This window comes from Ursus arctos, unplaced genomic scaffold (assembly GCF_023065955.2).
Source record: "Ursus arctos isolate Adak ecotype North America unplaced genomic scaffold, UrsArc2.0 scaffold_1, whole genome shotgun sequence".
Taxonomy (NCBI): Eukaryota; Metazoa; Chordata; class Mammalia; order Carnivora; family Ursidae; genus Ursus; species Ursus arctos.
The window spans coordinates 83,788,892-83,802,953 of record NW_026622763.1 but is presented as its reverse complement, the minus strand read 5'-3'; the positions used below and the strand labels follow the sequence as shown (position 1 = coordinate 83,802,953).

Here is a 14,062-nt window from a genome sequence, read left to right as displayed (position 1 = left end):
ACTGTGGAAAATAAGTGAATTTATCAGTGATTTATAATAACTCTTTACAATAATCTCATCAATCATTTATAAAAGTGGTTTATGTACCGAATGAGCTTTGGTGAGAATAATGTGCTTTACACATTGACTAGTTATGAAATAAACAGATTTCACATCTTTGAATTTCAGTACGTTTCACCATTTATTTGAGGATAAATTTTGATGACATTTTGCAAGGATCCTTAATAGCTAGATAGTGTTTGTTAGAAGCCATGAAGGAAGAATTGTCTGCAGCTGGGAACATATTTAAGGTGTAAAAAAAAAAACAAAAACTTTTTTTCCCCAATGATAATGTGTCGATCACTTTAGAAGCTTGAAAATGCAACATTCGGTGAACAAATGGCACATTTTCTATTTATCTTTAATCCAACCTATAAGCCTCTAACCAGTTCAAAAGCTGTCAATAAGGAGATGGCTGACCTTCTTTAGGGCCAACTCTTCTGTGGGGGGAAGGGGATAAGGGCTCATTAACAACTAAAGAATTACAAATGGAGGGCAGAGTTAACTGTGCTTCCGAGTTAACTCCTGGCATAAAAAAAGCTCTTCATTTTCTCTAGATGCTGTGGAAACAATGTCTCTTTTAAGGAACCAGTATATCTGCCTAAAGGTGTTTCTAAATTGCCAGGAGAACCTCTTTGTGCTGGATCTACTCCTACCTTCCTGGATTCTAGCATCCTGACTCGACTTCTTGTATCAACCACCTTCTGAAACCTGTCCTTTACCTGACCTAACCTGACTTCTCTGCCAACCACCTGCCCTACCCAGTGCCTAATTTGATATTGTCTATCATCTGTCCTGCTCACCCTTGACATGATAGCCCAACTCCATGGCTGTTTCTCAGGAGCAGTCTTTTACTTAGCACTGATATACTTGTTACAGAAAATAACATCCAGGATGTGAGATTGGATCTGTTAATTTGAGAGTAGTGTTATATCTTAAACCTTTCTCAGATCTTTAGAATGCTTACTAACTGGGACTTAAGACATTTTTGACTAGGGCTCTCTGAAGACTAAAATTAAGATTTTAGGGGCTCCTGGGTGGCTCAGTTGGTTAAGCATCTCTGACTTTGGCTCAGGTCATGATCTCAGGATTCTGGGATCCAGCCAGATCAGGCAGGCTCCCTGCTCAGTGGGGAGTCTGCTTCTCCCTCTGCCTCTGTCTGTCCCCTGCCCCCTCTCCCCGCTTCTGCTCTCTCTCTCTGAAATAAATAAATCTTAAAAAAAATAAAGTTAAGATTTTAAAAGTGAAATAGTTATTATCACCTCTTTTTACTTATACTGGTCTGGCCAGTAGTACATACTCAAGTATTTGTTGAATGTATTAGAGTCACCAAATTCCATATTTAATTCTCTTTGGTGTCACCAACAAAAGCCATTCAGGTGCCTTTATTTCTTATTACTATGTAAAAACACTCTTAAATTACTTTATCCACAAGCTAGCAGAATATTTTATAGTAGCCATAAATATGATTCAAAAGTAATGATACTGCTATAGAAAAAACAGATCTTATATTTACTATTAAACACCAATTCTACTTAAGTCAAATAACGTATTTAGAACTTAGGTGTTGATTAGCAGTACGACGTATGGCAGATTCACTTATTGATACTAAAATACTAAGTCTGTATATAAATAAGGTTGAAATCGGTACATTGTAGTGCCCGAAAAACTTAATTATTTTATGTATAATATACTGGTATACGTGAAATGAAATTTATGTGGCACTGAGCATTAACTTCCTCCTGATATTTTGATTTTTAAAAAAATATTTAAATATGTTTAAAAATTAAGAATGTTGATGACATTAGTGTGCTTATTTTTATGTGTAGTTTGTGTAATCTATTTCATTATTTTATAGTTGAGGCTTCTATATCATCAGAAGTTTAAAAAAATTCCTAAAACCTGGTAGGATTGCATCTTTGTTTCAAAATTCACTGAAATGGTATGTAGTGTTTATTTCGGAGCAACTAATGATACAGTATGGGATTTTAGCCTTTTGTAAACCTAAACCTTATATAGTTTCACCCATATGCAAAAAGAATATGATATAACAGCACTGAACAACATGCATGAATTATTGATTTACAGTGAACATGTACATTGTACCAGTGAACTCATGTGAACATTTCTAACCTATCAGGTATTTGTTTTACAGGAGAAAATAGAAGTAGAAATTATTTTTACAACCTGAATATGTAAATTCCCATTAATACCAATTCTTTTGCCAATTGTTACCATAAAATTGGCTAAAATTAATACTCTTCTGTCATAATAGATCAAGGCAATTTACATTTAGTTTTCTTTGTCTTTTTTGTTTGTTTGTTTTGTTTTATTCTCTCCATTCCCCAATTATTTCATGGCATTTCAGTGCTTCAGAGAATTTAGATGAGCTCTCTTCCTCCAGTAGCTGGTTGCTTAACCAGAAGCACAGTAAGAAAAGGAGAAAAGACAGGACAAGATTGAAATCTCCATCCTTGACTATCATGAGTACAGCTGCTCGAACAAGGCCACTTCAGAGTTTCCACAAACGAAAACTCTACCGATTGAGCCCTACTTTTTATTGGACTCCGCAGGTAAGGCTGCCTATGGGAAAACGTGAACAAAGATTTTGTCATCAGCGTATTTCACATATAAGAGGATATGGATTGTACATGATTATTTAGAATAATTACATCTAGAAAGTTTTAATATATAGTTTATAAATGACATAAGTATTAACAATATATAAGTGGAATTTAATAAATTTTTTAACATGATAGTGTATTAAACTCATCTCCATTTTTTTAAATGCATTTTAATGCTTAAACTAATTTGAAGGAAAATTACATATCATGGTGATTTTTAAATTTTACCGGTAAGGGTAATGAGGAAAACACAAGTGTACTACGTATTTGTCCTCTGTCTTTTTCTAGTGAAGAAAAAAGTAAAAATCTGCATAGCTTCCACTTATTTTGTAGGAAATGGCATCACTCTCCTTTTTAGGTTTGGTATTTGCATGCCATTTCCTTTGTCTGGAATATAAGCAATGCAATTTTATATATCCGTGCTTATACTTTTTTTACAATTAAAATGTACTTCATTAAAACTGCATTTTTAAAAAGCATATTTTTCATATGTTAGCAGAATGTTAAATGTACATCTTTCAATACATATCTAAAACTGTGATAAAGGTCAAGATAAGTTACCTCTAGTTTTTGTTACACGACGTGCTTTTTGAAAAGTTTTTTAATAAGAAAATATTTTTATTTAAAGTTTTTATATACAAAATCATATTTCGTTTAATGTTTTAAAGATGCTATAAGCCATAGATAAATAATATTTTTGAAATTGAGTCTATAATTTCATAATAATACATAGAATTGTTTTATTTAAAATATTGACCATATGAATATGCCATAATATTCTGACTGGAAGGAATTTGCTTGAATAATTTAGGGGATTTGTTAGGTGTTACTGGAATACTCTTTATGCCCTGAGATTGTAAATATCAGCCTTTGTTCAGCAAATGAAGGAAGAAACGAGTGTGAGATTATTGTTACTAGCAGAACATGTACTTTATCATATTCTAGTCATTATGCTAAGCATTTTCAGTACATTATTATTATCTCAAAATATAACTATGAGATGTTGTTGATCCCCCCTTTAGATGCAGAAATTGAGGTGCAGAGAGATTAAATAACTTGCCCAAGATCACACAGCTAGTAAGCAAAATGTCTGATTCCAAAGCCCATGTTCTTACCCATTGTATTGATAATGACAAAAATAAACCAAATCTTTTTTGTTTTTGAAATCAGTTAAGACAGTATATTTTGGGGTTGGGGTAGGGGCTTATCTGGTTAGAAGTATTAAATGCATCATAAAATAAGGGCTTTGAAAGATTTATAGACTTTTGAAAGGTTATGGGAGAGTTAGAGAAAGAATTTTAAGTAAACAGGAATAGGATTAAAAAAGTGATGGAAAATAACAGATGTCCCCACCCCCAATTTATCCTCCAAATTGCCAGGATATTTAGTTGCCAGTTATTTACCTTTCTAACCTTAATAAATGTCCTTTCTCTTAGGAAGCCTTCCTTAACATCCCCACTATGGAATATTAATATAACACCTTGTTATAAAAATAACCCATTATTTTGTAATAATCATTTGTTTTTCTGTTTTCTCATTACAAGTTCTTAGAGAACAGGGACTATGTATTTCTGAACCTACAGAGCTTTGAACAGTAACTGTCCCAATAATATATGCTCAGTAAGTGATTGTTTGATGTATGAAAGAATTAATGTAGTGGACACAGGAAGATATTTAAAAGGTAATGGAGAGTGAGAACTTACAAGTGTGTGTGTGTATGTGTCCTCAATTCACTTTGTGAAAAGGTCTATAACAGTAAATAATGTCTAATAGAATTTTCTTGTAATGATGGAAATGTTCCATGTATACCTGTGCTGTCCAATATGGTAGTAACTAAATACATGTAGCTATTCAGCACATGAAATGTGGTTAGTGCAACTGAGGGTCTGAACTTTCTGTTTTATTAATTTTGATTTAAATAACCACATATGGATAATCGCTACCATACTGGATATGAACAGTCTAGATTCATACTTACCCTGACAGCAGTGAGTACATAATGGCACTCATTCTTGTTTTCTAATACTATTCCCTGCTGAAAGGAAATAAGGGTCTTTGGAAAAATGGCTGATCTCCAGATGTGGGGAAGAGAGGGTATAAGATGAGCTTGGAACATCTCAGTGTTACCAGAAAGCAAGGAAGTGTTACCAAAAAAAAAATGACGAGGGCATTCCAAAAGAATCCAGAAGGCAGTTTGAAGAGCCTGCCGCTGGCCAAATTTAGGGCTATTTGAGCATCAGAATAACTAAGGACAGTAATGAACCATTGAAAAAAATAGGAAACCATGCATCCATACTGCTGACAGTTAAATTGGTTGATAATTAAAAAGGAGAAAGGAAGGACTTTTCCATATAGTAGAATGCTGATTAATAAATACAGAGTGTGCACAACTACAGAATTATTGCAGTGATCATAGTAAAGACTGATTGGAAAAGAATCACCAATGGGTGATCAAAACTAACATAGCCTATGAGAAGAAGGTTACAGTTTCAGTATGCAGTATTTTGGCCAGGGATGCATGGCCTGAATTTAATTATAAGGAAATATCAGACAAAGCCAAAACTAGCAACATGTTATTAAGAAACAGTGAGCATGAACTCAACGACCCTGAGATCAAGTCGCTGTCTCTACTGACTGAGCCAGCCAGGCACCCCTGGTATGCTTCCTTTCCCCCAACTTTACCACCATACTGACAAGATTCTGATACTGTAACATTAGGTTACAGCTGCAAAGCATAGACTGTCTCTGAGGTGGAGTGCTTATGGAAGTTAAAAGTCAACAGGGGAGACAAAAACAAAGACACTAGAGAAATTTTGAGTCCTCTGGCACTTACAACTATAGCAGACATTATACACAGCCCACTCTTAGCCAGATTAACATAATGCCTCACAATAAAATTCTGTTTGCTTCAGGGTACCTGGCTAGCTCAGAGGAGCGTGCGACTCTTGATCTCCAGTTGTGAGTTTGAGTTCCACGTTGAGTGTAGAGATTAATTAAAAAAAAAATTCTCTTCACCTCAGATCCTGTTACCAGATACATCATATGCAGCTTTTAACAAAAAATTACAAGGATGCTAGGAACTCTGAAGAGACAGGGAAACCATCAGAACCAGGCTCAAATATGACAAAGATACTGAAATTCTCTTAAATAACTATGATTCATACGTTAAAGTCTTTAATGGATTAAGTAGAAAACATGTAATGTATAGGTACTATAAGCAAAGAGATGTGAACTTTTTTTAAATTGAATTAACAAATAATATATTACTAGATTCAGATGTAGAGTTCAGTGATTCATCAGTCTTATATAACATCACGTGCCCTCCATAACATCCATAACCCCACCTCCATCCCCCCATCTCCCTCCCCTCCAGCAACTCTCAGTTTATTTCTTGTGATTAAGAGACTCTTATGGTTTCTCTCCCTCTCTGATTTCATCTTGTTTTATTTTTCCCTCTCTTCCCCATGATCCTCTGTTTTGTTTCTTAAATTCCGCATATGTGTGAGATCATATGATAATTGTCTTTCTCTGACTGACTTATTTCACTTAGTATAATAATCTCTACATCATTGCACATGCCATGGAATGGCAAGATTTCATTTTTTGATGGCTGGGTAGTATTCCATTGTATGTGTGTGACACACACACCATATCTTCTTTATCCATTCATCTGTCGACTCTTTCCATAGTTTGGCTATTGTGGACATTGCTGCTATAAACATTGGGGTGCAGGTGCTCCTTTGGATCAATACATTTGTATCATTAGGGTAAATACCCAGTATTGCAACTGCTGGGTTATAGGGAGTTCTACTTTTTAACTTTTTGAAGAACCTCCATACTGTTTACTAGAGTGGCTGCACCAGTTTGTGTTCCCACCAACAGTGTAAGAGGGTTCCCCTTTCTCCGCATCCTCACCAATATCTGTAATTTCCTGACTTGCTAATTTTAGCCATTCTGACTGGTGTGAGGTGGTTTTGATTTGTATTTCCCTGATGCCTAGTGATGTTGAGCATTTTTTCATGTGTCTATTGGCTATCTGTATGTCAAATTTCTGTTCATGTCTTCTGCCCTTTTCTTGACTGGATTATTCTTTGGGTGATGAGTTTGATAAGTTCTTTATAGATTTTGGATACTAGCCCTTCATCTTACAAGACATTTGCAAATATCTCCTCCCATTCTGTTGGTTGTCTTTTGGTTTTGTCGACTGTTCCCTTTGCTGTGTAAAAGCTTTTTATCTTGATGAAGTCCCAATAGTTCATTTTTATTTTTGCCTTTGTCACCCATGCCTTTGGAGATGTAGCTATCAAGAAGTTGCTGCTGCCTAAGTCACAGAGGTTGCTGCCTGTGTTCCCCTTAAGGATTATGATGGATTCCTGTCTTACATTTAGGTCTTTCATCCATTTTGAGTCTATTTTTGTGTATGGTATAAGAAAATGGTCTAGGGGCGCCTGGGTGGCACAGCGTTTAAGCGTCTGCCTTCGGCTCAGGGCGTGATCCTGGCGTTATGGGATCGAGCCCCACATCAGGCTCCTTCGCTATGAGCCTGCTTCTTCCTCTCCCACTCCCCCTGCTTGTGTTCCCTCTCTCTCTGGCTGTCTCTATCTCTGTCGAATAAATAAATAAAATCTTAAAAAAAAAAATGGTCTAATTTCATTCTTCTGCATGTGGCTGTCCAGTTTTCCCGACACCGTTCATTAGAGAGACTGTCTTTTTTCCATTGGATATTCTTTCCTACTTTGTCGAAGATTAGTTGACCATAGATTTGAGGGTCAATTTCTTGGTTCTCCATTCTGTTCCATTGATCTATGTGTCTGTTTTTGTGCCAATACCATACTGTCTTGATGATTACAGCTTTGTAATAGAGCTTGAAGTTTGGTTTTCTTTGTCAACATTCCTTTGGCTATTCGGGGTCTTTTCTGGTTCCATACAAATTTTAGGATGATTAGTTCCAGCTCTGTGAGAAAAGTTGATGGTATTTTGATAGGGATTGCATTGAATGTATAGATTGCTCTAGGTAGCATAGACATTTTAACAATATTTGTTGTTCCAATCCATGAGCATGGAACATCTTTTCATTTCCTTATGTCTTCCTCAATGTCTTTCATGAGTGTTCTATAGTTTCCTGAGCAGAGATCCTTTGCCTTTTTGATTAGGGTTATTTCTAGCTATCTTATGGTTTTGGATGCAATTGTAAATGGTATTGACTCCTTAATTTCTCTTTCTTCTGTCTCATTGGTAGTGTGTAGAAATGCAGCTGATTTCTGTGCATTGATTTTATATCCTGCCACTTTGCTGAATTCCTGTATGAGTTCTGGCAATTTTGGGGTGGAGTCTTTTGGGTTTTCTACATAGAGTATCATGTCATCTGTGAAGAGTGAGAGTTTGACTTCCTTGCCAATTTGGATTCTTTTTATTACTTTTTGTTGTCTGATTGCTGAAGCTAGGACTTCTAGTATTATGTTGAACAGCAGTGGTGACAGTGGACGTCCCTGTTGTGTTCCAGACTTTAGGGGGAAAGCTTTTAGTTTTTCCCCATTGAGAATGATATTTGCTGTGGGCTTTTTGTATATGGTTTTTATGATATTGAGGTGTGTTCCCTCTACCCTACACTGTGAAGGGTTTTAATCAAGAAAGGATGCTATAGATGATCATGTGGTTCTTGTCCTTTCTTTTATTAATGTAGTGTATCACACTGATTGATTTGCAGATGTTGAACCACCTTGCAGCCCAGGAGTAAATCTCACTTGGTCATGGTGAATAATCCTTTTAATGTACTGATAGATCCTGTTGGCTAGTATCTTGGTGAGAATTTTTGCATCCATGTTCTTCAGAAATATCGGTCTGTAATTCTCCTTTTTTGGTGGGGGTCTTTGTCTGGTTTTAGGATCAAGGTAATGGTGGCCTCATAGAAAGTTTTCCTTTTATTTCTGTTTTTTGACACAGCTTCAGAAGAATAGGTGTTAATTCTTTAAATGTTTGGTAGAATTCCCCTGGGAAGTCATCCAGCCTTGGACTCTTGTTTGTTGGGAGATTTTTGATTAACTGCTTCAGTTTCCTTGCTGGTTAAGGATCTGTTCAGGTTTTCTATTTCTTCCTGTTTCAGTTTTGGTAGTTCATATGTCTCGAGGAATGCATCCATTTCTTCCAGATTGCCTAATTTGTTGGCATATAGTTGCTCACGATATGTTCTTATAATTGTTTGTATTTCTTTGGTGTTGGTTGTGATTTCTCCTCTTTCATTCATGATTTTATTTATTTGGGTCCTTTTTCCTTTCTTTTTGATAAATCTTGCCAGGGGTTTATCAGTCTTCCTAATTCTTTCAAAGAACCAGTTCCTAGTTTCGTTGATCTGTTCTACTGTTCTTTTGGTTTCTATTTCATTGATTTCTGCTCTAATCTTTATTAATTCTCTTCTCCTGCTGGGTTTAGACTTTATTTGCTGTTCTTTCTCCAGCTCCTTTGGGTATAAGGTTAGGTTGTGTATTTGAGACCTTTCTTTTTTCTTGAGAAAGGCTTGTATTGCTATAAATACCCCTCTTAGGACTGCCTTTGCTGCATCCCAAAGATTTTGAACAGTTGTGTTTTCATTTTCGTTTGTTTCCATGAATTTTTTTTTAATTCTTCTTTAATTTCCTGGTTGACTCATTCATTCTTTAGTAGGATGCTCTTTAACCTCCATTATTTGAATTCTTTCGAAATTTCCTCTTGTCATTGGGTTCAAGTTTCAAAGCATTGTGGCCCAAACATATGCATGGAATGATCCCAGTCTTTGCTTAATGGATCCCCTTTAATATTTCCTGCATGGCTGGTTTAGTGATCACATTCTTTTAGTTTCTGTTTGTCCTGAAAGGTTTTATGTCTCCTATTTTGAATGACAGCCTAGCTGGATAAAGTATTCTTGGCTGTATATTTTTCTCGTTGAGCACCCTGAATATATCATACCAGTCTAATGTTTCTACCCTTATAGGTTATGGACCTCTTGTCCCAAGCTGCTTTTAGGATTTTCTCTTTGTCTCTGAGATTTGCAGTCTTCACTGTTACATGTTGAGTTGTTGACCTATTTTTATTGATTTTGAGGGGGATTCTCCATGCCTCCTGGACTTGAATGCCTGTTTCCTTCCCCAGATTAGGGAAGGTCTCTGCTATAATTTGCTCCAATATACCTTCTGCCCCCCTCTCTCTTTCCTCTTCTTCTGGATCCCAGTTAGTCTAATATTGTTTCACTTTATGGTTTCACTTATCTCTCGAATCCTCCCCTCATGATCCAGCAGTTGTTTATCTCTCTTTTTCTCAGCTTCTTTATTCTCCATTGTTTTGTCTTCCGTATCACTAATTCTCTCTTCTGCCTTATTTGTCCTAGCTGTTGGAGCCTCCATTTTTTATTGCATCTCATTAATAGCCTTTTTGATTTGGACTTCATTATTTTTTAGTTATTTTATTTCTCCAGAAAGGGATTATCTAGTGTCCTTCATGCTTTTTTCAAGCCAGCTAGTATCTTTATAATCGTTATTCTGAATTCTAGTTCCTACATCTTACTTATATCCATACTAATTAGGTTCCTGGCAGTCAGTACTGCCTCTTGTTCTCTTTTTTGAGGTGAGCTCTTCTGTCTTGTCATTCTGTCCGGAGAAGAATGGATGAATGAGAGAAGAAAAGATTAAAATGACAACTATGACCCCAGAAAAATATACACTAAACAAATCAGAAGAGGCTTGAAGCTGGAAAAAAAAAAAAAAAAAAGAAAGAAAGAAAATATAATCAGACAGGTGAACAGAACAGAGAAATACACTGGATCCTGGGTGTTTTTTTGGTCTGTTAGAAGAAACTACATCCCAAAATTGTAAAGAAAGAAAAACTTATAAATATACAAAAATAAAATTAAATACATTGAAAACTTAGACTCTAACTGTAAAGATGAAAATTTGAAAGAACAAAAAAAAAAGAAAAAGATAATATGATCAGACAGGTGAGAGGACAGAGCAATACCCAAAATTCTGGGTGTATTTTGGTCTGTTTATTAGAAGAAACTGCATTCCAAAATTGTAAAGAAAGAAAACCACATGTATATACAAAAATAAAATTAAGTACAATGAAAGGATAGAATGTAACTGTAAAAATGAAAATTAAAAATACTTAAAAAACTTGATAAAATAAGAAATTGGTTGAAGAAGGAAAGAAAAAAATTAAAAGACTAAGGAATTGTGGGGAAAAAATGAATTCTGTATACTATTTTCCCTTAGCGCTGGAGATTTGCTCTTCTGTGTAATCAGTAAACTTGATCTTAGCTGGATGTTCTTGCTGATCTTCTGTGGGAGGGGCCTGTTATGGTGATCCTCAGGTTTCTTTGTCCCTGATGGAATTGCACTGCCCTTTCCAGTGGGTCAGGTTAAGTAAACTGCTCCGGATTGCTCCATGTGGCTTTTGTTCTCTGAAGGCTTTCCACGTCGATTTAGAGGATGAGAATGAAAGTATCGGCCTCCTGGTCTCCAGCCCAGGCACGAAAGCTCAGGACCCCACTTCTCAGTAAAGCATTTAGTCACACCTCTCTCCCTGGTCTTTGTCCGCGCTCTGTGCTCACCCAGCCTTTGACCATGCATATTTATCTCAGGCCTGGAATCCTGTTTGGAGTCTCCAAACCCTGAAGACTCCTGTGGTTTTTACTGGTGCCACTCTTCCTGGGGACGGTGGGGGTGTCTCGCCATGGTTCTGCAGCTTGCTCGGCCCCTGCTTGGAGAGTGATTGCTGGACCATGCCGTGGTTCACAGTTTATGGCATCCCTGAGTGGAAAGCCCACTCCTGGGCTCACTGATAGCAGCTGGCTTCCCTGCTTCGATGCCTGAGACCTCTGCCGCTCTCAGGCGTCCCAGTCTTCCTGTCACCCTGAGGATCGTGAGACCACACTGTCCTACTGAGGATTCTGATCCACTTCGCCACCTGAGTGCCTTTCAGGCAGAGATGTCCCTTACCAGAGCAGACTTCTAAAAGTTCTGATTTTGTGCTCTGCTGCTATGTCACTTTCCAGTAGTTGGCTTACGGAGTCTCCCTCCTCTTCTGGTCTATCTTCTGATCTGTTGCCTTGGATTTACTTCTCTGCATCTCCTACCTTGCAGAAAGTGGTCTCTTTTCTATTTGTAGACTTGCAGCTATTCTTTTCTTAGATCTCTGGTTGAGTTCTCAGGTATTCAGAATGTTTTAATAGCTATCTAGCTAAATTCCTGGGACTAGACAAAACTAAGGTCTCCTACTTCTCCGCCTACTCCTCCTCCTCTTGGACCTCTCAAGAGATGTAAACTTTTAAGAATCAAAAGTAAATGCTGGAAATCAAAAACACTGTAACCTAAATGAAGCATAACTTTCATAGCCTCGTCTGTACACGAGATATGACTGAGGAAAGAATCAACAGGCTTGGGTAAAGCAAATAAGAACTTCACAATCTGGAATTCAAAGAGAAAAATGAATGAAAAAACAATACATCTAAGAATTTGAGGGTAGTTTCAGAAGGTCTGTCAGATGTGTAATTGGAATACCAGAAACACTGGAAGAATGGAGCGGAAAAAATATTTGAAATAATAATACATGAGAATTTTCTAAAGTTAATGGCAAGCACTAAACCACATATCCAGAAAACTCAAGCAGGAGAACATCAAGCAGGACAAATGCCAAAAAGCAACAAAAAATAAAATCCCTAGGCATAACATATTCAAACTGTAAAAAAACCAAAAAAAAAAGAAAAAACCTTGAAGAAAGGCAGAGAAAAGCAAATGTTACCTATAGAAGAATAAGAATTACAGCTGACTTCTTATCAGAAATGATGTAAGCAAAAAGAGAATAGAATGAAATATTCAAAGTATTGGAAGAAAAAAAAAACTCTAGTGGGCATAATTTTGTCTCTCCCACAAAAGATATGTCCATGCCCTAACTCCTGGTCCCTATGAATGTGACTGTTATGGATTGAATTGTGTCCATCAGAATTCATATGTTGAAGTGCTAACCCCTAGTATTTCAGAATGTGAGCTTATTTGGAAATAGGGTTGTTGCAGATGTTACTAGTTAAGAGGAGGTGATTAGGATGGCCCCTAATCCAGTATGACTGATGTCTTTATGAAAAGGAAAATTCAGAAATAGATGCGTGTACACAGGGTGAACATCATGTGAAGATGAAGACTGAGATCAGAGTTATTCTTTAATTAACCAAGGAATGTCAAAGATTGGCAGCAAAAAAAACAAAAACAAAAACAAAAACCAGCAGTTAGGGGGAAAGGCATGGAACACATTCTTCCATTTAGTTCACAAAAGAAACCAATTTTACTGACACCTTGATCTGACTTCCAGCCTCTAGGAATATGAAACAGTAAGTCTGTTGTTTAAACCACTTGGTTGTGGTAATTTGTTATGGCAGACCTAGCAAACTAATATATTGACTTTATTTGGAAATTTCGGATTTAAGGTAGACCTGTGAGCCCATAAAAGAAGTAGAGAATTTGGAGACATAGAGACACAGAGAAGAAGGCTATGTGAGGATGAAGGCAGAGTTTGGAATTATGTTAAAACAAGCCATGGAACACCAGGAGCCACCAGAAGCTGAAAGAGGCAAGGAGCATTTCTCCCATAGAGCCTTCACAGGAAGCTTAGCCCTGCCAACACCTCAGTTTTGGACATCTGGCCTCCAAAACAATGAGAAATAAACTTTTGTGCTTTGAGCCACCCAGTTTGTGGCAATTTTTTATGACATCCCTAGGAAACTAATACAGAGTTTGTTAACCAGGAGTTGGGGTCCTGCTGTAACAAATGATAAAACTGTGGAAGTGATTTTGGAATTATGTAATGGGTAGAGGCTGGAAGAATTCTGAGGTGAGCCTAGATTCTGATGAGAGTTCAGAAAGAAGTGAAGAGGATGGAAGACGAGAGAATACATCTTAGAGAATACATACATTGTCATGAACAGAATGTTACTAGAAATGTGAGTATTAAAGGTACTTTTGGTAAGACTTTTAGAAAGAAAGATTAGAAACTGGAAGAAAGATGATCCTTGTTATAAAGTTCTAGAAAATTTGGCTGAAAATATCCTACTGTTGAATGGAAAATAAAACTTGTAAGCATTGAACTCTTAGATATTTAGCTGAGGAAATTATCAAGCAAAGTTTGGAATTTACAGTGTAGTTTCTCTTTGCTCTTTATAGTAAAATATTTGAGGAAATCAGTAAATTAGGGAAGTAATTGTTAACCAAAAAGGAAACAGAACTTGATAATTTGGAAAATTTTCATCCTGTTGCCAACACCAAACAAAAACATTCTCTGGAGAGAATCCAAGGGTGTGGCTAGACAAACTTTGCTGGAGAGATTAGGCATGTGATGCAGAGATCCAATCAACCATCTTAGTAGAAGTCAGAGAATGATGG

At 36.6% G+C, this 14,062-nt stretch overlaps 1 protein-coding gene across 11 annotated transcripts in view; it reads left to right on the top strand.

Moving 5' to 3' along the window:
- KANSL1L (KAT8 regulatory NSL complex subunit 1 like) overlaps positions 1–14,062 on the top strand; it is a 150,608-nt gene that overhangs the window by 75,875 nt on the left and 60,671 nt on the right. For 7 of the 11 annotated variants that reach the window (XM_048213931.2, XM_048213929.2, XM_048213935.2 and 4 more), the window contains one exon: positions 2,408–2,612. In XM_048213931.2, coding sequence (XP_048069888.1) covers positions 2,408–2,612 — 205 coding nt within the window. The remainder of the gene's footprint in view (positions 1–2,407; positions 2,613–14,062) is intronic. The other 4 variants (XM_048213933.2, XM_048213936.2, XM_057304495.1 and 1 more) reach the window with 2 other exon arrangements.